Source organism: Micromys minutus (assembly GCF_963924665.1).
Source record: "Micromys minutus genome assembly, chromosome: 7".
Classification (NCBI taxonomy): domain Eukaryota; kingdom Metazoa; phylum Chordata; class Mammalia; order Rodentia; family Muridae; genus Micromys; species Micromys minutus.
The window spans coordinates 3,370,411-3,392,945 of NC_137976.1; the positions used below are offsets into that span (position 1 = coordinate 3,370,411).

Consider the following 22,535-nt stretch of genomic DNA (forward strand, 5'->3'; position numbering starts at 1 on the left):
AAGCACAATGATCCTTACATTCATGAGGCAAAGCCTTTCCAAACAGCAGCCACTGACCTGGTATTAACTCACCTGCTTTCATAAAAAGCTTTAATTGGATTCTTATTTGATGTCCGACCTACAAAAGCCAACCACACACACAGCAATCAATCGACTGACTAGCGGTACAGAAAATTGAAAGATTTTCAAATTTCTTTCAGCTGATAATTGAAAGTATGAAGTTTAAAAGCTGAGAAATAAATCCCAGCACTTTTACAATTCTAGGTGCTTTTAATTTCAGGATGTCAACAAACTGCTACATGATTTCGACAGATATCCCATTACACGTGATCACTGGTAAAATGGCAGCTACACATAAACGTGAACCAGGCAGTGCCTTCTGTAAGGCGCTCACAAGTCTCAGAATCACGTGATGCTGGATAGCTGCTGGATAAATAGGACCTCTCAACTCAGCTATACAGGCACTAAACACCCAAAGAAAAAATAAAAAAGATCTACATGCTGGAAGTGGGGCATAAAGGAACTCTAAGTACCAGAGAAAGAAAAACGAGGAAAGAAAACGGGCAGAAGGAGTAACTATTAAGTGAGAACTTTCAATTCCTCACTGTCACAGCCAAATATCTATTCTGAGATAGATAGATAGATAGATAGATAGATAGATAGATAGATAGATAGATAGATAGATAGATAGATGCTCAGCATGCTACATTAATTAGTTATAAAATTGGTGCAACAACAAGCAACACCTAAGGGCCTTTTCTTAGGAAATTAACGGAAAAATGTTATTTTAGAAAGTATCAGAAAGCGCAGGGAGGGGTATTTCTCTACAGAACAATAAAAGGCAGACCACTGTGCTTCAAATTTCAAATCACTTTCCATGATCTAGTTGAACATAAATAACACTATCATAGCTGCACACAGACAGGAACAGAAGAACACTTGAGTGACTTGACCAAGCAAAGCCCAAGTACAAACCATAGGAGACCTGGTACGGTCCTTATTAATCCACGAAATTCACTCTCAAAAGTCTTAAAGGGAATTCCACTGTAACCAAAAGAATCTTAGGTGAAATACCTTGTAGGTCTTCTATTTGTTTTTGTAACTTTATATGCTGCTGAATTAGATCCTTGATTCCCTCAGGGTCATTTTTACAGAGTTTTTGAGCTTTTATGTTTGCTTGCAGGGCCCAGTCATATTCCCCCAGCATAGAAAGAGCATCACAATAACGATAATGACCCTGTTCCAAAAAGATAAATTTAATTTTTTCTCAAAAATATGCTTAAAAGTAGATAGATAAGGAAAAATATTTTGGTTCAAATAGACTAGTTTAGGCGTATCAATAAAAAATAAATTAAGATATACTAAAAAATAAGGTGGCTAATGAACTAATTAAAAAGTTATAAATAAGCAAGTAATTTTTAATAATTAACTAGAAACCATTTTAAAGAGACTGTTGAACCCCCAGAAAAAGAGTCTAGCTTTTGTTATGGTTTACTATTAAGGAACAAAATATTTATTAAATGAAGTACAGCATTTATTAGTTGTAAGAAAACAACTTAATTTGAATACAGTATGTCTCTAAGTCACAACATCCCTTATACTTTAAAGTCAAAACATTCCTGGAAGAGCCACCAGGCAGGATGCATGCCATTTTGCCTCCACCTTGTGAGCTGTTTATGCTTTATCTCTACACATGGTCTCCATAAGAAGAGAGGTCTGGAAGCCACTGCTTTTGTCTACTCTTCATCCCAACGTTAAGGATTCTAATTGTTACAATACCAAAGATCATTTCTGGCTCCAAATACTAACTTTTTATTCTAGAAACCTAAGGCTCAACTGAAGCCCTGTCCTAGCTACTCACACACCAAACTCCCATTTTAAGCCAAATCTACTACTACAAGATGATTTACTAGCAAACTGCACTAAACCTACAGAATATCACACAAGCAAAACAAAAAAAAAAACAAAAAAAAAAAACCTGATGTCATGACCCTGTCTTGATCTGCTTATTTAAAATTTATTTTACCAAGAACATTTGTTTCAGCAAGAATCCAAGCGTTCTGTGGGAGAACCTCAGTTTTATTAAGAGAAGTCAGTGGCATGTGTATGTGGCATTGTGTATGCAGATTATGTGCTATGTCCAGGGGACCTGTCTATGAGTTCTAAGAAGTTTAGCCAGAATGTAAGACACTAATTCATATTATACCTTGCTAAACACTGCTTGTCCCTAAGGGGGGGGGGGGTGCTCTTGACATCTGAGGTCCCTCGGGCATGCTACGAGGTCAGATCCTACCTCTAGATGTTGATTAACTAGTGGTTAGATGACTGCTTGCAGAGAGTAGGGCGCAGTTGGCACAGAAAACACCCTCAGATTATACTTTCACTGACAGTTCCCCTCATCCCCCTGTGCCCCCGACTCTCACTTCTATCCAGTCCTTTTCCAGAATTCCTATATAATTCAGTTCAACTTCTAGTGACTTACAGGAGTTTTCTCAATGTTTCTGAATTAAGGTTAAATTGTCTCTTGAAACCAATTATTACAGTTTTGTTCATTTGACACTCTGCCTATCTACGGTGTTATTTTCCCAGTTGTTTACCTATCTCTCCCTTCCTTCAACTAGAGGCCATTATTTAACTTTTCTGTCATGGCAGAGCCATCAATTCTAGTATTCTATCCTGACAATGCAGCTGAGAGAAAGCTGTGATTAACCTACAGGCAGGTGGGCACCTAAGCCACCAGGACTCTGAGGCCAGGTTAACTACACAGGTAACTGAGGCCTCTTGTTCTCTAGACTACACTGTTGGTTTTAAGGTCCTTGCTGCATTCTTTAAACCAAGAAGCCTACATTCTAATTCATAGTTATAGCTAAGAGGAAACAACAGAGACAAAAAGATAAAAAAAATTGTGGCTCAGACAGGACATCTGACTGTGAGCAACAGAATAAGATGATGGAAGATAGAAGAGGAGAGTGCAAACCTAAGCCTGCTCCAGCTTACTGAGGAGAGCACCTCAAACTCAGCACAGAAAACAGGAAGGAGCAGCAAAAGTCTAGAGAGAAAAAAGCTGCCAAAGAGAGAAGTTTTAACTCAGTTACCATAAACAAACCAACCAACAAACAAACAGAAATAAAGGAAGGGAGCTTTAATACTTGTCCTAAAATATGACAAGAGATACTTAGAAAACTAGTATCATGATCTGTGTTTTAGTACTAAGAATTTTCTCTCTCACTTGTTTTACAAAATACTACTAAATAATCACCAAATCCAAGTTTCAGTGATCAACAAAACTTTATTTAAAGCAAGAGTGTGATCTCTATGAAAAGAGTAGACAGTGAGCAACCTCAGCACAAACAGCAGCTAGTGCTGAATTCAGCCCTGAATTCTATCTGGGACACTTACTGCATGTGTGGACATGTGGAAGCCAGAGGACAACTTTCAGGAGTCAGTTTTCTTCGTCAACAATAAAAACTCAAGTCACCAGACTTACAGAGAAAGTGCCTTTACCTGATGGTCCATCTCACCTGCTCTAAAACTCCATTTTAAATAAACAGACTATGATTTAGGAAGATAGAGACTAATGTAAAATACAGAGAGAACGATGTTTTAATAATGTTATATATGTTTCAAATTCTACCCAACCTTTTGGGTAACTTGCTAAATCTCTTTCACTTTCCTACTCAGAAGCATAGACTATCAACAGTTTAAAGAATTATTCATTTATTATATATATTATATATGAGTACACTGTAGCTGTCCTCAGACACACCAGAAATGGGCACTGGACACCATTACAGATGGTTGTGCGTCACCATGTGGTCCTGAGAATTGAACTCAGGATCTCTGGAAGAGCAGTCAGTGCTCTTAACCACTGAGCCATCTCTCCAGCCCCTCAATACTCTTCTTAAAGTCCATAAATATTGATGAGTCAGTCAACTCATTTCCAACACAATTAATACTTAGATTTATCCATGAAGCCAGCAAGTACTCTGTACTTGCTCATGTCACTAGAATGAGCTGTGACTATGTGGCTCTGTGAACCTGAGGTTCTCTACTCTGCTGGTTTCATTTCTAATCTGTCTGCTGCTCCCAACAACTGTAGTTTTAATATCAACTTATTTAGTATTTAGTTCGGATTCTAGAGTAAATCATAAACACTTTGCCTTAAAATGTTACTTAATTTAAAAAATACACATGGTGTATTTTTAAAAATGTTACATGATAAAAAGGGGAGAAAGGAAGAAGAAAAGAAAATAGAAAATACCTACAAGTCAGGATTGATGTTTTGATGTAAACAGAAAGTGTGGACTTGGGGACATTGAGTGAAGAATGACCAGGAATAAAAAGCTAGCCAATGCTAAAAAAAAAAGCATTCAAAATGGAAGAAAAACCATAGTGACCTGGGTCCTGAACATTTGAGGAAAGTGAGGAGGCTGAGACACCTGAGTGACCCAGAAGAACGTCGAGGAGTGAGGTGGGGGAGTGAGTGCTCCAGATGGGACACAGCAGAAACTCACCATAATAACTGACTGAGTAAAGCATCCACAGCTGACTACTGCTTTATCACCAGACATCTAGCAAGAGGAATGCTGTAAGACAGGCTGTTGACAGAGACTGATCATCTCAGTGACTCAGTACAAAATGGGAAGGTGACAAGTTCAAGGCCTTGCCTGGACCACTAAGTGAGTTCAAGGGCATCCAGGGCAACTTAGTAAAACCACTGTCTCAAAAGAAAAAGAAGAGAAGGCTTCCAGGGGAGAGCTCAGTGGTAGGATCTTTGTCAACAAGTGAGTCTTGAAGTCCAATGTCCATTACTTCAATCAATATATCAAAATAAAAAAAAAAAAAAAGCTTCAATGACTAACTGTACATTTTACCAGGTGCAAATGGTCAAGAAGGTTTCTAGGGTGTATGTATATAAAATCAAGCAATTAGGGAACAAACACAAAGGATCAAGTACTCTGCTATGGCTTCCGCATACAGAACCCAGTATTACAGGGTGTATGGGTCACACTTCTTTACAATTGACACTCCCACTGGTGACCCCTGCTACCACCCTCAGTCTCTTCCATGCTTGCCAAGCTATAGGACTTCAGCACCATGATAGATGCCTTATCTGCTGGGGCTGTCCTGAGGTCCTCTACTCTGCTCTGCCCAGTTTCCCCACTTCTGTTTTTAATCCCCTAAATCTTTACATGTGAATAAGAGTTCCTCATTTTCAAAAAGATCTGTTTACATTAAAAAATAGTTTTATATGTGTGTGTGTGTGGGGTTGTGGGATTAGCTGGGAGGCCAAACCCAGCTGGGAGTACTGGATTCTCTGAAGCAGTGTGAGCCACTTGACATGGGTACAGAGCATTCAGCTCCATTTTTTCCTCATTTCTATTGGCCATTCAGGATTAGTTTTCTGTGAAAAACGTTCTCATTTTATTAGCCCACTCTCTTATCGAGTTTCTTACTCGCTTTAAGAATACTCTGCATTTTCAGTATATAAACTGTGTTAGTTATATACAGGATCTATATAACAAAAGATCTCACCCTAGCTTCTGAGTACATTCAGGTCTTGACACACACTAGTTTTAAGCTTGACACAGTGAGCTGTGACAAAGTAGATCTTTTTCTGTTGTTGATTTTGTGTCCTTGTGTTACTCAAGAAACTTGGGAGCTTGGGGTGAAAGGAAATATTTATACACTATGATGGATGTGCCTCAATAAAAGTAAAATTAACACGTGGGAAGAGCTTTGGAATATCTTTCCAGCAGCAAGGCAGGTAAGTCTCTGTGTCCTCCCTCTCCTGCTTCCCTTGCCCTCCTTCCCTCCAGCCCCTACTGTGCTAGTCTAACCCTAACTGGAGTCCACTAACCCTGTGGGTTTAACTAGCTAAGAAGATGCTTCACTTCCCAGTCTTTCTGAAAACTCTTGAGCCCATTTCCTGTCCTGAAGCCCTCAGTAATGTCACCAGCATTTTTACATACAAATGCATTATTCCCGAACTGATTCTCAGGCAACAGTAAGGCTCAAGGGCTCGCTCACTGTAGAATATGAAAGAAGCCTACCTTTGGCCAGGTGTTCTTCAAAACAATGGCCCTCTTTCCATCACTAAGTGCATTTCTAAAAAAAAAAACAAGAAATAAAATACTTAAACATTCTATGATTTTACTGTAAAAGTACTATGTACCATGTATCTACTTGTATGTTGTAAATTTTACATGAATATAGCCTAGTTAAAAAAAAAATTAAGCCATATAACAAATGTCCTATAGCCAAGTTAGAAGATACAGGAAATTAAAACAAAGGGGAGAAGGGGAGAAGTCACTAGAACCTGGTCACAACTACTCAGGAATTACACTTATTGCTTCTAGAGAGTTCCTTATATATCTTTCCAATATCCACATTTGGCTTATTATTCATATGATTTTATACACTATTTTTGTCTTTTAACAAAACTGATTCTCCAAAGTGTAACTCCCCAGCTTTTCACACAACACAGTTCAGCCTCGCTGAACAGAGAACAGACTCCAGAACAGAGTTGTTTCAACTTTCCTCATGTTGTAATGATCCCAACCATAAAATTATTTTCATTGCCACTTCTTAACTGTAATTTTACTGTTATGAATTGCAATGTAAATCTTTCTTCTGATAGTCTTATCTGACCTGTTTGAAAAAGTTGTCCCACCACCCCCAAAGGGGCGACGATCCACAGACTGAGAACCACTGCTCTAGAATGAGTCCCCAGTAGTCTAAATAGACTGCAGCTTCTCCTGGGGCCTGAAGGATGCCATTGGCTCTGGGCCCACTTTCTCATCTGTAGCTGTTCAGTTGAGGTACATACCACATAAGAAAGCGTTCCACTGTCGGGCACTAGAAGGGTCCACACCTTAGTTTGTGGCCTGGCATGTATCTGCAGTAACATTTCTAATAACCAGTTTAACAAGTTCTCACCACATGCACGCAGAAACCTAGCACCACCCAAAAATGTTCAAATGCCTAAAGCACTAGCTTGGGCTTCCTCCTCTTTCCTGTGGCTCACACTCCTTCTCACTACTCCAGTATTGTATCTTCTCAGCAACCAACTCACTGTGTCTGGTCTTTTTTTTTTCTAGTTCAGATGTCTGGTGTAAAGTTCCTAGTTCATCATCTCAAAGTTACACATATCATGCACTGTGCTTGAGGGGAAAAAAATTTAAAAGAAAAAAAAATGAGATAAGTTATGCCACCAGACATTAACACTTACTAAATGCATATACCAAACTATTAGAAAAGAAAAATCAAAACAACAATCCTAAACACTGACAATTAGGTTAGCAGAGAAGGATGGAGGAACAGGCAGAAGAGTCTACACCAACCAGTATATAACAGTGATAGCACAGTGCATGGGGCAAAACTGCCTCAGGCTCAACAGCAAAGCCAAGCCCAGGTGCCTGTAAACCTAAGTAGCAATGCTAATCTTAAAAAAAAAAAAAAAAAGAAAAAAGGAAACAATAAAACTTTAACACTCTGGTAGCCTTAAAGCGGATAACAAAACACAAAACAAGTGTTCATCATAAGAAAAACTAACAAACTGCATTATATTAAAATTAATTGTGTGTGTATATATTTCTATGTTGTAGAAGGTAAGTCAAGTGTGGAGGTCAGAGGACAAATTAGAGGACTGTTCTCTCCTTCTACCATGTGCAATCTGGGGATCAAAGCCAGATCTTCCAGCTCGGTGGACTATTTCATTATCCCTAAAATAAACAGCTTTTGGTGACAAGAAAACAAAAAAGCAAGTACTGAAGGGGCAAGCCACTCAGAATATGAAGATACGTGCAAAACTTAAGTCTCGGTGACACACATCCAGACTACAGAAGTGTCAAGACATTCAGCTCAGGAGCAAAGAGATGACCAACAAGACATTTCACAAAAGAGGATATCCAAATAGACAATAAGGATATTGAAAATACTCAAAAACACTAGACTAACACTAGGCTTATACCACTCCTTACCCAACTAAGTGTCAGTGAGGTCGTAACTGAAACTCTCATTCTCTGCACCAGACTGAAATGACAGGTCATAGGAAACTTACCAACTGTAGCAAAATACAACATGCCCTCTGATTGTAACTCAACAGAATTTGAGACCACAAACAACCAAACACTAGAAACTTGGCAAAATGTCCATCCATGATACAATGGATAAAACACGGTATATTCATGCAGTAGGTGAATTCACGTTCAGCAACAACATAAATTCCGAGAACAGTTTTGAAAGCCACACACATTTACATGGCATAAAAAAACTACCCAGTAGAACTCCAGGCAGACTGATCTGGGGTGACAGCTGGCAGTGGCTGGAGAGCGAGCAGGCTTGTCTGGTTGCTACTGTAATCTGGATGTTGTTTTCAAGTTACCACTTTGGAAAATCCAGTCTATTCCTTTATACTATATACATTTCCTAGGATGTGTACTACTTTTGAAAAGACCTCAGGAAACACCTGGCTTTTCTTCTGTTGGAGAATTAACAGCTGGCCTGACAGCAGAGGCACAGGAGTCACCCTGCCACCATAAAGGTAGCAGTACTCTGACCAAGTGATTCAGGCTGAAAACCAAGGCCTCACATGACAGTGCAGAGCCACCACACACCCAAACGCCTTCTTCTGGAGCCCGGGAATTCTATTTCTTTACCATTTAAGCCAGTTCAATCTGTTAGCTAGACTGAAAACAGCCTTGTGCATTAAGTCAGTCTCTCGCCCCAAGCACCTTTAGAAGTTGTCTACAGATACTATTATTTCAAGCTCCTCACAGTTCTCAGCTCACACCAACCATCTGCTCTAAGCCTTCTTTCTACTGACAGCTCCTCTGGTTACTGAATCAAGTCTATAGTTCTAAATCCAAACCGTCTCACACACCTTGGTATCCACTCATGTCTTCTCACTTCTTTCCATACAACTATCTACTGCCTTTCTGGACAATTGCAAATAGAATACAGGCCAGGTGTCAACCATCCCTGACAGGGTTCACCTTGGCTCTTCCTTCTTTTACCTCGTGCTCTCCACCTAAAGAACTGCACGGCTGTCTCAATCTTGCCTACACAGAAATATTAAATACCGGGGAGCATCAAAAAGTCTGTTCTGCAAACTCTACCCTATATCAGTTAAACCAGAATGTCTGGGATTCCAAGTTCAAATGACTCCAATATTCAGTCGAGGGTGAATGTTGGAAACCTACTTTCCTTAGCAGTATCAAATACATGTCCAACCTCAATCTTCTTGGACATCTATCTCAAACACGTCATTTATGTTTTTATATAGAAAAAATGTCAGATTCTACCTCCCAATTTATTCCTCTTTCAGTGCCTCCCACTGCCAATAAGTGGTCTCAAAATCTAAGAATCTGGTAAGAATGCCAAGTAGCCTCCTTAGTTATTTATAGCCCAGCACTAAATGATGGGCCATTCTGTCAACATCACCTCTAAATATCCTGACTCCTCCCACTGTCCCATGACTACTCTACCTACTTTCCTCAAGCCTGGCATCCTCTTAACTTGGTGTAGGTCCTCCAAAGCAACTGTCCAGAATGGCTTTTAAAAGTACTGATCATGGATAACAATCAATTCTTTTGAATTTCTCAGCATCTTACCACCCCTTAAGGGCCAACAGCCGTAACATAACCTCCCTCTTCTAAATCAGGTCAAGTGGTACACCAGCAGTTTCTTGAACACAACATATCACTTCCAGCTTCAGGCTTCACACTACTGGCTCACGGGTTAGAACAGAGGGGCTATGTCCATCTTTGCTCATCAGCCATAACTAGAATCCTGGTGAGGCTGCTGAGTCAGGCTGAATGGTATTACTGTAGTACCACAGCAGTGTGTCAGTTGTTCTAATAAGACATATTATAAATAGCCGTCCCGGTGATGTGTGAATGTAAGCTACAATGGATTTCCCAGAACACGGCCACATCTTATAACTGCAACGTGTGAGTAAAGCAGGTGTTCACCAGACCACTGCATTCAAGAGTGGGATAGACACTGTGCACCCAAGTCTGTGACAATGGAAGACCTGCAGTGTCAACTACTATTAATCACCGAGAACTCTGTTATGGCCCAAGTGTTCCAACTTATTATAGCAACCACAAAAGCATGTTTATGTACCCAGACAAGCTCCAATCTAACCCTTTACATATAGTTTGTTTTGTTTGATTTCTTGTTCTGGGACTTTAAACACACAAAAAACATCAGATTACCTTTTCTTCCAGACTTAAAAGTTCACAGGCCCTTGCTGGCTGGTCTGCCTGTGACTGAGGGTGAATCGGTAACAAACCATTTAGCAATCAGACTAAAGGCTTCAGTCCCAGTGTCTGCACCAAGATGCAGGTGGTATTGCTCACTGTAGCCCACATTCCACTCTCTCTTAACAGACTCTGGACAGGGCATGGAAGACGACACTGTTTACTGACATTTTCAAACTACAACATGTATGTATACATAGAGTATACAAGAACTCTGCAAGCTATCAAGAATCTTCCCCCCAGTATTATCAAGTAATTACTTTCAAGATCCAACTAGATTAAAAAAGAAACAATAAACTATTTCCCAAGTAGCTTAATGTTACTATTAAACCAGGAATAAAATTCACTCAGCTATTGTCAAATATAGTGACTAACAACCATCAACAGAAGCAGGATGTTTTAAATCAAACCTAGATTTAAAACTTTTCATGCTCCTTCATCTACCAGAACAAAAGCTTATCATGAATTTATCCTACAGATGCAATAGTACCTGAATACTGAATAAAATTAAACCAAGTCGTTAAAAACATGTATTTAATTACTTTAACTGAAAATAATCCATATCCTAATCTATTATCAGTAGTCCACACACCAACTCCAGTGGCCTATACAAACCATATATTGATAACAATCTGATGGGTCACTTGAGTAAACAGCCAATAAAACGTTGCCCATGAACAAAAACGAGATCCAGATACCCATGGCTATGCAAATTCTACAACTTGCATATAAAAAAGCAAATTGAACAACAGCAAGTGCAGTGCAGCATGTTTTCTACTCGTGAGTTTTAAAGAGTATGTATCACTGAATCGCAAACTGCCTGTATTCTGATTCACAAAATGGCAGTCCGCTCAGTTCAACATGAGCACGTCTATAGCCACGAGGATAATGTAATACACAGGCTCTGAAGAAGGAAATGAAGAACCACACAGAAATGTCAGTGGATCCTTTCAGCTCAATCTTACCATGTGCACGTATTTGTTCTTTTGTAAAGGCTGTATGGGAATGGAGAAGAGAACTCACACACGCTGCTCTTACAGAGGACCTGGGTTCGGTTCCCAGAACCCACAAGGCTACTCGTAAGTGTAACTCTTATTCTTGGAGATCTGATACCCACTTTTGGATTTCATGGGCACTATGGGCATGTGGTACAGTAATGCAGTAAAACACCCATACATATAAAATAAAATTACATCATTTAAAAAGGGAGTACACCTCCTTACTCTACCCAAAAAGGCTGTCCCCGCCCCTCTCTGTGCGTGTCAGTCTCACTCACTCACTCACAGGAGGAAGCAGTTATCACAGAAGCATGGTTAAGTTGCTATACCTTTGATCTCAGAAACTCAGAAAACAGGTCAACAGAACTTAAAGTCTCTGTTATACAAATCATATCTGGAGTCTTAATAGAAAGGAACATTGCAATATAGGTAAATAAATATTAGAAGGCTAAAGATTTCTCAAAGCAAACTAGAATACTCCAGGATACATGTCCCCATCTCCAATTACATTCTGCCCTTAGAAATGTTCATTATATCACCAGAAGAATTCTAATTTCCCAAATGAGTTCTACAAAAATAAATTAGAATGGGCAAATTTACTCAGTACATTATGTAAGTTTTTATAAGCATCTAAATTAGACATGTCTTAATCCCTTTTCCTATGTATGAAACTGATATTTTCTGGTTACTTCAATTACAACTACCATTCTATGAATGGCCTATGGTTACAACTGTAAGGCCCTGACAAGAAGAATCTCGTCCAAGCCAGGAGTCCTGGGATCCGTGAAACACATCCTCAGACTCAAGAGTTCTACAGATGAAGCAGCAGTGACACGATGCCCAGCTCTCTACCCCACAAGCACAGCATCCAGCCCAAGACGGGTGCACACGGAACTTGACCTCACACCAGTGAGTCTGTTTATTTTAGGTTATAACCACCACAGATCATTTCAGGATGAAGCCTCTGTTTCCCAGACCATACTCCTCCATCTTTGGCTTTCTTCTTTGTGCCACTAACCATAATATTATGGTTTTTCTGATTTCAGGATCATTTCTCATTTTAACCTCAATGTTTTCAGTATTTTTTTTCTTTTCTATGTTTGTCTGAAATATACTTGTTTTGCTTTTTATCAAATATTTCATGTACACACAGTTCAGAAAGCATAATATTAACATGTAGAACACTCATGTACCTACTTAACAAGAAATTAACATTTCTGCCATATTTACCCCAGCTCTTTTTGCAGATGTTATAGTTGACGTCCACCTCTCCCATCTCAAAACCCTTTCTCCTCCTTCTATCCTCAGAGATAGCCACTCATTTGGTTTATAACATGCTCATACATTTTAAGAACACTTGAAATTCATACGTCATAATATGAATATGCACATTGTTTTGTGTATCTTATAACAGTATATAAATGGCATCACACTGTACAAATCATTCTGCAACTTGCTTGACACTCAACATTGCACTCACTTTTAGTGCTGTTTAAAACATCTTTGTATGAATATACCATAATTCACTTATCCATCCCCTCTTGATAGACATTCATGTTGGTGCACATCTTTACTCTTACAAACAATGCTACAATGAAGGCTTGTACACGTCTTCTTGAGTACACGTCTGACAGTTGGCAAGGGATAGCCCTAGATGTGGACTGCAGAGTATGCAGATCTTCACCTCGTCAGACTGCTCTCCACAGTGGCTGTACCAGTTTATACTTTCTCCAGCCGAGCATGAAAGTTTCCTTTGCTCCACATCCTCTCAAATACTTGATATTACGAAGCTTTAAGTTTCTGCCAATCTGATGGGTACGAAAGAGAAACTTGTAGTTTTTAATCTGCATGTTATGTAAGGATACACAGGTCCTCACAAGTGTGTGACCATTCAGATCATTTATTTTCAAGTGTTTCCAACGGTCACATTCCCATGTACTTTACTGTCACCTTTCCAAGGTGACTAACAAGAGAGGATGTCCATTGGGCTCGACTTCTAGCTGCATCATAACCACCTAAGCACAGCTGGACCCTGCTGGGCCTCACTGTACCTGGGTTTTTTCATCTTAAAAGAGACAGCAGCAACTGCCTCCCAAGGTTGTAAAGGTTTTTAGGAATAAATATGCATAAAGTACTCAGGACAGATCCTGTCATGAGTCAATGTATGAATTTTTACCTTTTTAGAACATAATATTACTGAAGTTATTTTTTAAATGAATGTGTTTTCATTTTAATATTTTAGAGTTAAAATATTTTATGAACACTTTTGTATTTTAGCATTCATTCAAGCCTTTAATCACTTTCCATTTCAGTCCTTTTGTAGTTTGACACTTGCTTTTATAACAACAAATAGAAGTCTGCCCTTGTGACCAACTGGGGATGACAGCGTCTCCCAGGCTCAGTATGTAGATACTCTATCTCCCGCTGTCCCTGCAGCTGCTTGGCCAGATTCCCATGACAGGCCTAGCTGGCATCCATGTTATGTGAGCATTTCGCCACATCTCAACCTTGGTTATTCAGCTTTAAAAGGTTCTTCTCAGAGCAAGAGTCCTCCTGTGTCCAGGCACATGTCAGTCACTGGCAGCATGTTCCTACGTCATATCATCTAGTCACTGCATCACAGGCAAAGACCTGGAAACTCCATTCCTGCATTACTGAACAAAATTGCATAAGCGGTGTGTGAGAAGGTAGGAGGCAACACAAAAGCAGTGTAGCACAGTTCTGCATGTTAAAGGAGCATTAGATGCACGCTGTGGCTCTCCCACATGCTAACCTGCTCGTTACCACATGTATTCAACTACAAGCTGGAATGTGAGCGAGAGGCATGCGTAAGTGGGCTGCTCTACATTTGGCCTTCACCTCATGCTATCTGGAAGCTGTGTTTCTACTGCCACCTCTTGTTGTAGCGGGGGTTTAGGAAAATTCTCCTTATGAGCCTATCTTTCAAAAACTCATAAAAGCAGAATCACCCTGGTTTGTCTCTCTGCTTTCAAAGCTAGAGAATAGATGACCCTCTGTCTGCCAAGACATCAATTAGGTTTCAGTTTTCAAGAGGCTAGTCAAGTCATAAACCTATTTATCTGATCTTGAAAGCACACAAATTCACCTTCTAACAGTACAGATTATCTGTTAATTCTGGACCTAGCCAGAAACAGTAACCTAGACATTTGTGCTCATTTCTTGTCAGAACCAGTTGAGAACAGTGGTACTGATGGAAGACTGTGTCAAGCCCATCCATTCCTCTAGTCTAGATAGCCTCGGATTATCCACGGCTTTTAAGCCATCTAACAGCTGCATAACGTTAATACAGCGGTACTCTCCAAGGCGGTTGGATTACTGGTGATATTTTCTTCTTTTTAAACTCTTGTATTTTCCAATTTTTCTACCATGAGAATGTGTTCTGTTTACAATAAAAAAGAAACACAATAAATGTTACTTTTAAAAAGCTACACACTTGGAAGAAACTTTCCCCACTCCCACTCTCCCACATCCCTGAGTCAGTGTTTCCTCTAAGAAGCAGCTAATACAGGCTCTGAGCTCCATGAATTCACAAAGAAACCTATGGTGAAACCAACCACATTTTTCAGTTTTTCCTATGGTTTCTGGAATTTTTCTCTATCCTTAATTAACATTATTGCTGACCCACATAAGTAATTTCTAAGTTAATCATGAGGAACCACCTTCAACCAAGCAATTCTATGTTTCTTTAGAAATAATTAGAATTTCATGACTTTTCAAGTTTTCCTTCTTTATTTTAGGCAACAGAAAATCAAGGCAAAACTGAGCTTTAACTAGTATCTACACAAGACCTTGAGCCAGGCAGTCTTGTTCTGAGGATCCAAGGTTCTAACTTGGTTTTCTAGCTTGATGTGTTCTGAGTATTTCTTTAAGCAAGGATGTAGTTTTGGAACCATTCTCTTACATTAAGGCACGGCATATCGAATACAATAATTTACATATACTGTTTAATATTAACACAACTTTATATACTAAAGTTTTAAAATAAAAGGCAATAAAATCACAGTATTTTTTTTCAGTCTTTCTCAACTCATAAATAAAAGCAAAGTTCAAATTCAACATAAGGAACTGAATTATGATTCTATTCCACTAATGCCATTAATTTTCTATGCATTCTTTCTTATGAAGCTATTACCTAATTTTATAAAACAAGATAAAATAAACAGCAAAAGTACACTCTGCAGGTTAGATAGAGGAAAAGGACGGGATATATTACAGATGTTACAGTGTTGGAAGTATCATCGTGATCTATGTTTAACCACTCACTAGCTGTAAACTGTCTAGGAGTAAAATGTGGAAAATAACGTAACATGCTATTAAGATGCTGTGAGACTTCATAACACACCAAGTATTTAAGATAATGTAGGACACATGCTCGCATTCTGCTGCAGTCAGAAACAAAGCCTTCTTTACCCAGGTAGCTACTCAGGGTTTTTCTTGCATACCTGCAAGGCAGATAAATGTTTCCCTAAAGTAAGTATTAGGCATAATTCAGTAATTAGTAATTAACCAACTTACCTAAACTGCCCCATACGAAGAAAACAGAGAGCTCGGTTACCATAAAGAAGATGGTTTTCAGGTCTTAAAAAGAAGTAACATTTAATCAGTAAAACACATTATATCTGAAACAAAAATCACATTGAAAACATAAGACTTAAAAAAATTTTTTAAAAACTTTACAACTATGTGGCAGAGCAGAAAAATAAAAAATTTAGAGTCTGACTGAAATTCAGACATTCAAATTTTTGACATTCTTAGTACACTGTTCAAAAGGTAATTGCTAAAGTATCTAGTTCATAGTATTACTGTGAGAACTAAATAATGATACCCTTTATTAAACAGCTAGTCAACCCCTAAGTATATAACTGTTCAAGACAAGAGTACTTATGTAAGTCAAGTTGGGCACTTTGACAAAGACAAACTTGCAAATGCAACAGTAGTAACAGGTATATCTTTTCAAACTTTATTAATTTTCATTGTCTGATTCTGGGTGGTCAAAACCCATCCCTTCCTTAACAGAACAGGGAGTAGTATGCTTTAGGTGGTCCAGCTGGCCTCCCTCAGTCCCTGTGAAGAAGGTAGGGAAGACGGCAGTCCACAGAGCACCCAGCTCAGACAAGCAGTGTACACAGAGCACAGCACACCTGGAAGGAGCACTGATGATGCAGCCTGAGTGAGATGGGACAGAGTGCATCCTCTCTACAACTACTTTCCTCAACCCTCCCCAGGAAAGCAGAGCTTCCTCAACAATAACACCTTCAGGATCCTCATAATCAGTTAACAGTGTGAAACGAACGAACAGTTGATAGAAACAGAAAAAAGACAGGTGTCTCTGTAGAGAAGTCTGTGGAAAACAGGGCAGAGTGAAGACTCAGGGTCTGGCCTCTGTGCCTGAGATGCCTGGTTGGTTTATGCATGCAGGCTACAGCTCGGCCCCTAATACAAAGATGAGCAACTTACTCAGCATGGAAATGAAGATAATCTATAATCCACCTGCTTCTACTCTCCTAAGAGTGTAGCCTGATCTGCCAAATATAAAGGGTTTTATTTTTCTACTTTGCTCTTACCTATATTCAATGGCTCTGGTGTAATAAATAACAGCTATTTCAAACTTTTCCTTTGAAAACTCTTCATTTCCTCTCATTTTCATTAGTTCTCCTTGCTGAGAAGCCAAAGTAAAAGAATACCCATCAATTACCACCAAAGACAATCAAGAACCAACACTCAGGAGCAACATCTTGTTTTCTATCCTTGCTTGTAACATGAGGGCTATTTACATAGAAAATAAATGTAATCTCTAGTATTTTCATACATCCAATTACAACTAAAAACATATTTATAAATGCATAAACCCATATAGATAAAAAAAAGATCTGGAAAAATGTGTACTAAACAAGTATTTTTTTGTTATTTTTAAAATTTTTTAATTTAATTTCTGGCTTTTCAAAGCAGGGTTTCTTAATTTTGTTATCTTGTGTGTAGTAAATGCCTTCGTGTACATATGAGGGGAGAAGTGTGTGCACATGCCCTTGTGTGTGCATACATGCAAAGGTCAGAGGAGAGAATCTAGAGAGAACAGATACATGTACTTGTTACTGTGTGCATGTAAGTGTGTGTGTGTGTGTGTACACATGTGGAGGAGGGTTCACACATGCTTTCCTCTATGTCCTTCCAACCTATTCCCCAGACAAGGTCTCACACTGAATCTGAAGCTAAAACCAACACATTATAACTACTAAATTATTTTTAATTTAGTTTGTTAATAATTTAATTGATGTGGACTTTATAAATACACATTATAAATTACTAAAGCAATCTTCTGTTGTGTATAGTGTTTTGTAGGCACACTTTTAAATAAAATTTACTTATGTAGTGTAAGCATGAGATGTGCCTGGTAGTGATGGTGCATACCTTAACCCCAGCACTTGGGAAGTAGTGGCAGGGGAATCTCCATAAACTCAGCCAGCCTGGTTTACAGAGTGAGTTCCAGGACAGCCAAAGCTAAACAGAGAAACCCTAGTTTGCAAAGCCAGAAATTAAATAAAAAATTTTTTTAAAAAATGAGATGAATGGTTAAAATTGCAGCTTTGAGTTATTAGTAAGTGCAGCAGTATCCAAAAGTCCTTGGTATCTCAATATATACACATAAATCATTAAATCACAAATCATTAGGCAATGCTGACTAACTGCTAAAAACATGTAGGTTAGTAGAAATATACATAAAATTGCTACATGTATATCAAATTCTTCACTTTATACAGTTAATTAATAAAAATTATTATCAATGGCTTTAATTAACATCTCTAAATATTCTCTTTAAAACTGAACTAGAAGTTAGTACTTCCTGAGTAAACTGTGATACATGGTCTGCATCTCAATAAGGCTATTACCAAAGAAAATCATATTTGCTCAATACAGCACAAGCCTGGATGAAAACAATTCTAATTTTTAAATTAGAGCTCTTGATTAAGATAATTATTTCTTTTAAAACAAATCCTAAAATCAGAATTCCTCAACATTTCCCCTTAAGCATGTTACTGTGTTACTTTACAATGGTTTCATTGTTTTATAACTCAAGCCCATTAAAACTTTAACGGACAAATCTTAAAATACATTTACAGGTAAGTATTCTTACCTTCACGCACTGCATGCAACTATGCCTTCTAAATTCTTCTAGCAAGTTGCAATTTTCAGTTACAACTTTAGTAATATGGTACTTATCTGAAATTTGTATTAGAAGAAGGTGAAAGAAAATATTAGTTTTAAAATGGTATTGAGAATATTCTAATTCTTGGTTTAAATAGGTAAGTCTATTATTAGGTCCATTTTACTATTAACTGTTTAAAATAGTACATATTTAAAATCCTAGGTTTATCCTTGCAATCTCAATCAGTATGGTAAAAAGAAACAGAAAACCACTTCCATTGCTTTTGTAAATAAAATATTCTTATTTCTAGCAATTTAAATTTCTTATTACATTATTATTGGCAGGATATTCTTCCTTCTTTCACAACACACTGTGATCGGGGCTCATAATTACCAAAGCCAATCCAACCAATAGTATCAAGTGTCAGACAGAATGTTCAGTAACAATGTGTAAAAACAAAACCCTGAAGAGCTATTTTCTAAAATGCACTTACTGTAATAAAGTATTTAAGAGGTTCTAATATTTGGCTTCACAAGTTAGTGAGAAGTTATTTGAAATATTATTCTAATAGAAAAGTTAGTAAACTAATAAAACTTAAAGAGATAAACTTTGTATCCAAAGGTTGTATCTAGCCTCATTTTCTGCACTTTAAGCTATAATATAAAAAGGATTTTAAAAGTATGATTTAAAAATTTACTACAACAAAATTATAGTTAAGCCTCTATGTAACCAATCATCAATTTCCAAGGCTAAAGGAGCATTTAGCATTTAAGATTTGAGCAAAATCTAGGATGGTCACCAGATAAGAGTCTTAAGAAACAAAGTTAAGTTTTGGAAAAAAGCCTGTGTTCTGACTTCAAAGAACAAGTACTTACAAGACTGAGGAAAATTATCTAACTCAATGGTTCTCAATCTTCCTAATGCTGCAACCCCTTAATACAGTTCTTCATGTTGTGTGGTGACCCCAGCTATAGTTATTATATATGTGTGTGTGTGTGTGTGTGTGTGTATCTGATATGCAGATGGTCTTAGGCAACCAACAAATGATCATGACCCACAGGTTGAAAACCACTATTCTAAACCCTCAAATTCTGACTTTATCCACCAAACAAAACAACTACAGTCACCCTTCAGAACAGGAGAGAGAATCAGAAATGAGCCTGTGTCGGTGTCTATGATAAGCTGTTTCTCTGTTCCTATGCTGTAATTACAGGTCTCCGAAGCAGCGATGAAAACAAACTCTACACTCTTTAGATGCAACACACCCCAGTGTCTAACAACACTACCGGAAAGCTGCCTCTGTTTACTTATGAGCATCTAAACCAACTGACAAAATATGCACTCTTTCTCAGTGATGGTAAGTTTCTGCTCATCACCTATTACAGGGCTAAGTATTTCCCGTCTTAAGACTGTAAGTATACCATAAAAACACTGCTATATTCACATGTTCTAGTAAAACACTTTTTAAAGCAGTTCCATCTTAGTCTAAGAGCAGACTATCAGTCAAGTGAGGGCACCCACTAAGTAGTTGCTTTAAGACTGTAATGCCACAACACCAGTGAGACAAGAAATGGAGAATAAACTAACTGCAATGTTTAAAAAAAATATATCTTATTTGAGCATTATACTAGAAGAAAAACAGTTAATCATTCCTAAGATAAACAGAATATCATCCGTGTACATATTGTATCTTCCCGAATATATTCTTTAAACAAGACTCAACATTTAAAGCACTTATACTTACATTCAGTAAAGAAAATACTTAACATGGGCCAGCAACTGTCAACTGATCCTAATTTAGGTAGAATTGTTACATCACCCGTGTATTTTATCCAATTTAAAGCATCTTCCATTGCCAAGATTTTCTGTTTCAAAAGAGGAATGAAAACGGGGTCTGAGTTTAAGTCTAAGTGTATGTGGGCTGTGCGTTTGCCTTCTAGAGCATGCCATCTATGCATCCCATACGCTGATTTTCATCACTCCATCGTGCAATGGAACAGCTGGACACCTACAGAGTGAAGACCAGTCACTGTGGACTCACAGCTATCTTCATGTGACTGTAGGACATCTCAGAGATCAAGAGTGTCTATACAATGAAGACACACATGGAAGTTGAGGGCTATAACCCTGGGATGTTGAGGTAGCAGAATACAGTAATATAAAGGTAGATGAGGAGTCTCAGGTGACATGTCAACTAGGGACCTATCCTGACCACCAGGTGTGAAGGCAGAGATTAGGGTTCAGAACAGGGCCACATAATCTGTAGCACACGGGGGGGGGGGGGGAGAGCAAAAGGACAATCAGTGCAATGGCACTCATCAGGAGTTCACAAAATATTCTTTTTACTTTATTTTTAAGAATCTGAATGAATAGCTGAATTGCTAACTCATATTAGGTTTAAAGGAAATATACAGACATTTCTGTCTCCAGTAACATTACAAAAAGACTTATCTTTGCACTTGAGCATTACCAATTTACATGTGTGAGTGTGTGTGTGTATATATATTATACATCATACCAAGAACTTGATTTCACTGGAGGAAGATATGTGAGGCAAATAATCTAAAGACAGAATGAGTAACTTGCAAAATGGTTAAAACTATACTACATAAATGATTTTAAAGATGAGGCAAATCTACAAAATAATTATTTATGTAATATACAGAAATTAGCATTACCAAATACTACATGTAAAAGGTTGGTTATATGGGGTTGTTATCTGAGAAACATGCAGTGAGATTGACTATCAATCATTTGTAGTGTGTGCTGGGTTCTCATGTTTAACACTTACATTTTCTATTTTATAACCAATTTTCAATAAGCCTTCAATAAGGAATGAATCATTCTGCAAAATAAAAAAAGAACAAAAACCACACATTTTTCCTTATTCTGTCAATTTTGTTTGAATTCTTTTCTTTCTGGAGGGTTGGATGGGTAGCATGTATGTATGGGGTGTGCACATGTGTATGTGCACTTGTATGTCTGTGGAGGCCACAAGTGGACCCCAACTGTCTTGACCACTGTCCACCTTTTATATGGAAGGAAAGTCTCTTACCTACCTCACTAATCTAGCCAGCCTGCTCTGAGAATCGGTCTCTGCCTCTGACGGGCTAAGAATACAAGCTGGCCACATGTCCACCAGCACGGACGAGTGCTGAAGATCTAGACTTCAATCTTCACTCTGGCCTGGCATCTTTCTAACCTCGAAACTAAATTTTCTTTTCCCTTTTTTCAAAAATTGGATATATTTTATTTACAGTTCAAATATTATCCCCTTTCCCAGTTACCCCTCCATAAACCCCCTCCTTCTGCTTCTATGGGGGTACCCCCTACTCACCCACCCCCTCCCGCCTCCCTGCCCTGACATTCCCCTACACTGGGGCATCAAGCCTTGGCAGGAGCAACTGAATTTTTCTAATGAAAACAAAATGCCTATATTTTAGAAAACATTGTGAGCTACCAAGTGACATCTCAGTTAACAAGGAGCCACAGACAGGACCAAAGTCCCCTGAGAGTAAGAAACCTGAAAACTTGTGACCTACATTACATTCCAGCTACTGTGATTTTCAAAGACATGGCTTACAAGTCTGTGTCCACATAGTACAAGTTATGCAGAGGTAGTGTGGGTAATCAAGGAAGTGACAGAGCACTTGGCAGTGATAAGCACCCGTGCTATGGGATGGGTGTTTACTACAGCACACTTTCTACCATTACTTTAGACTACTCACTGCTCATCAAGAGAGAGCAGTAGGACAGCACTGCTGCAGTCTCATACAACGATGTTTATCCTGTCTCCTGTTTACGTCAAGATTGGCCACTATGATCTTGGCTCGGCATTACATATAGTCTAAGAGATTCATACGACAGGGAAACCAACTACTGACTCAGACCTCAGAATGTGTCCCTGTCACTAAGTAATGTCTAACTACACTATTCTACATGCTAAGCAGTACATTCCCCACAGTATTGATAGGGTTCATTTGTCCCTTTAGCATCCTAATATAATTCAGAAATGGTCTCCCATACAAGTCTAGTTAAGTTATACTGTCTAACTTTTAAATGTACAAATTTTTGAAGTTCATTACACCTAGACTTTTACCAAATAAG

General features: G+C 38.3%; 1 protein-coding gene across 8 annotated transcripts in view; it reads right to left on the reverse strand.

Annotated features, from left to right (window-relative positions):
* Nucleotides 1–22,535, reverse strand: part of TTC3 (tetratricopeptide repeat domain 3) — a gene marked incomplete at its 5' end in the record, with an annotated part of 91,797 nt that overhangs the window by 54,210 nt on the left and 15,052 nt on the right. For 4 of the 8 annotated variants that reach the window (XM_080919119.1, XM_080919114.1, XM_080919113.1 and 1 more), the window contains 8 exons: nucleotides 73–118; nucleotides 1,075–1,237; nucleotides 6,054–6,108; nucleotides 15,800–15,862; nucleotides 16,849–16,943; nucleotides 18,417–18,502; nucleotides 20,173–20,293; nucleotides 21,220–21,273. In XM_080919119.1, the coding sequence (XP_080775245.1) occupies nucleotides 73–118; nucleotides 1,075–1,237; nucleotides 6,054–6,108; nucleotides 15,800–15,862; nucleotides 16,849–16,943; nucleotides 18,417–18,502; nucleotides 20,173–20,293; nucleotides 21,220–21,273 (683 nt within the window). The remainder of the gene's footprint in view (nucleotides 1–72; nucleotides 119–1,074; nucleotides 1,238–6,053; nucleotides 6,109–15,799; nucleotides 15,863–16,848; nucleotides 16,944–18,416; nucleotides 18,503–20,172; nucleotides 20,294–21,219; nucleotides 21,274–22,535) is intronic. The other 4 variants (XM_080919116.1, XM_080919115.1, XM_080919117.1 and 1 more) reach the window with 2 other exon arrangements.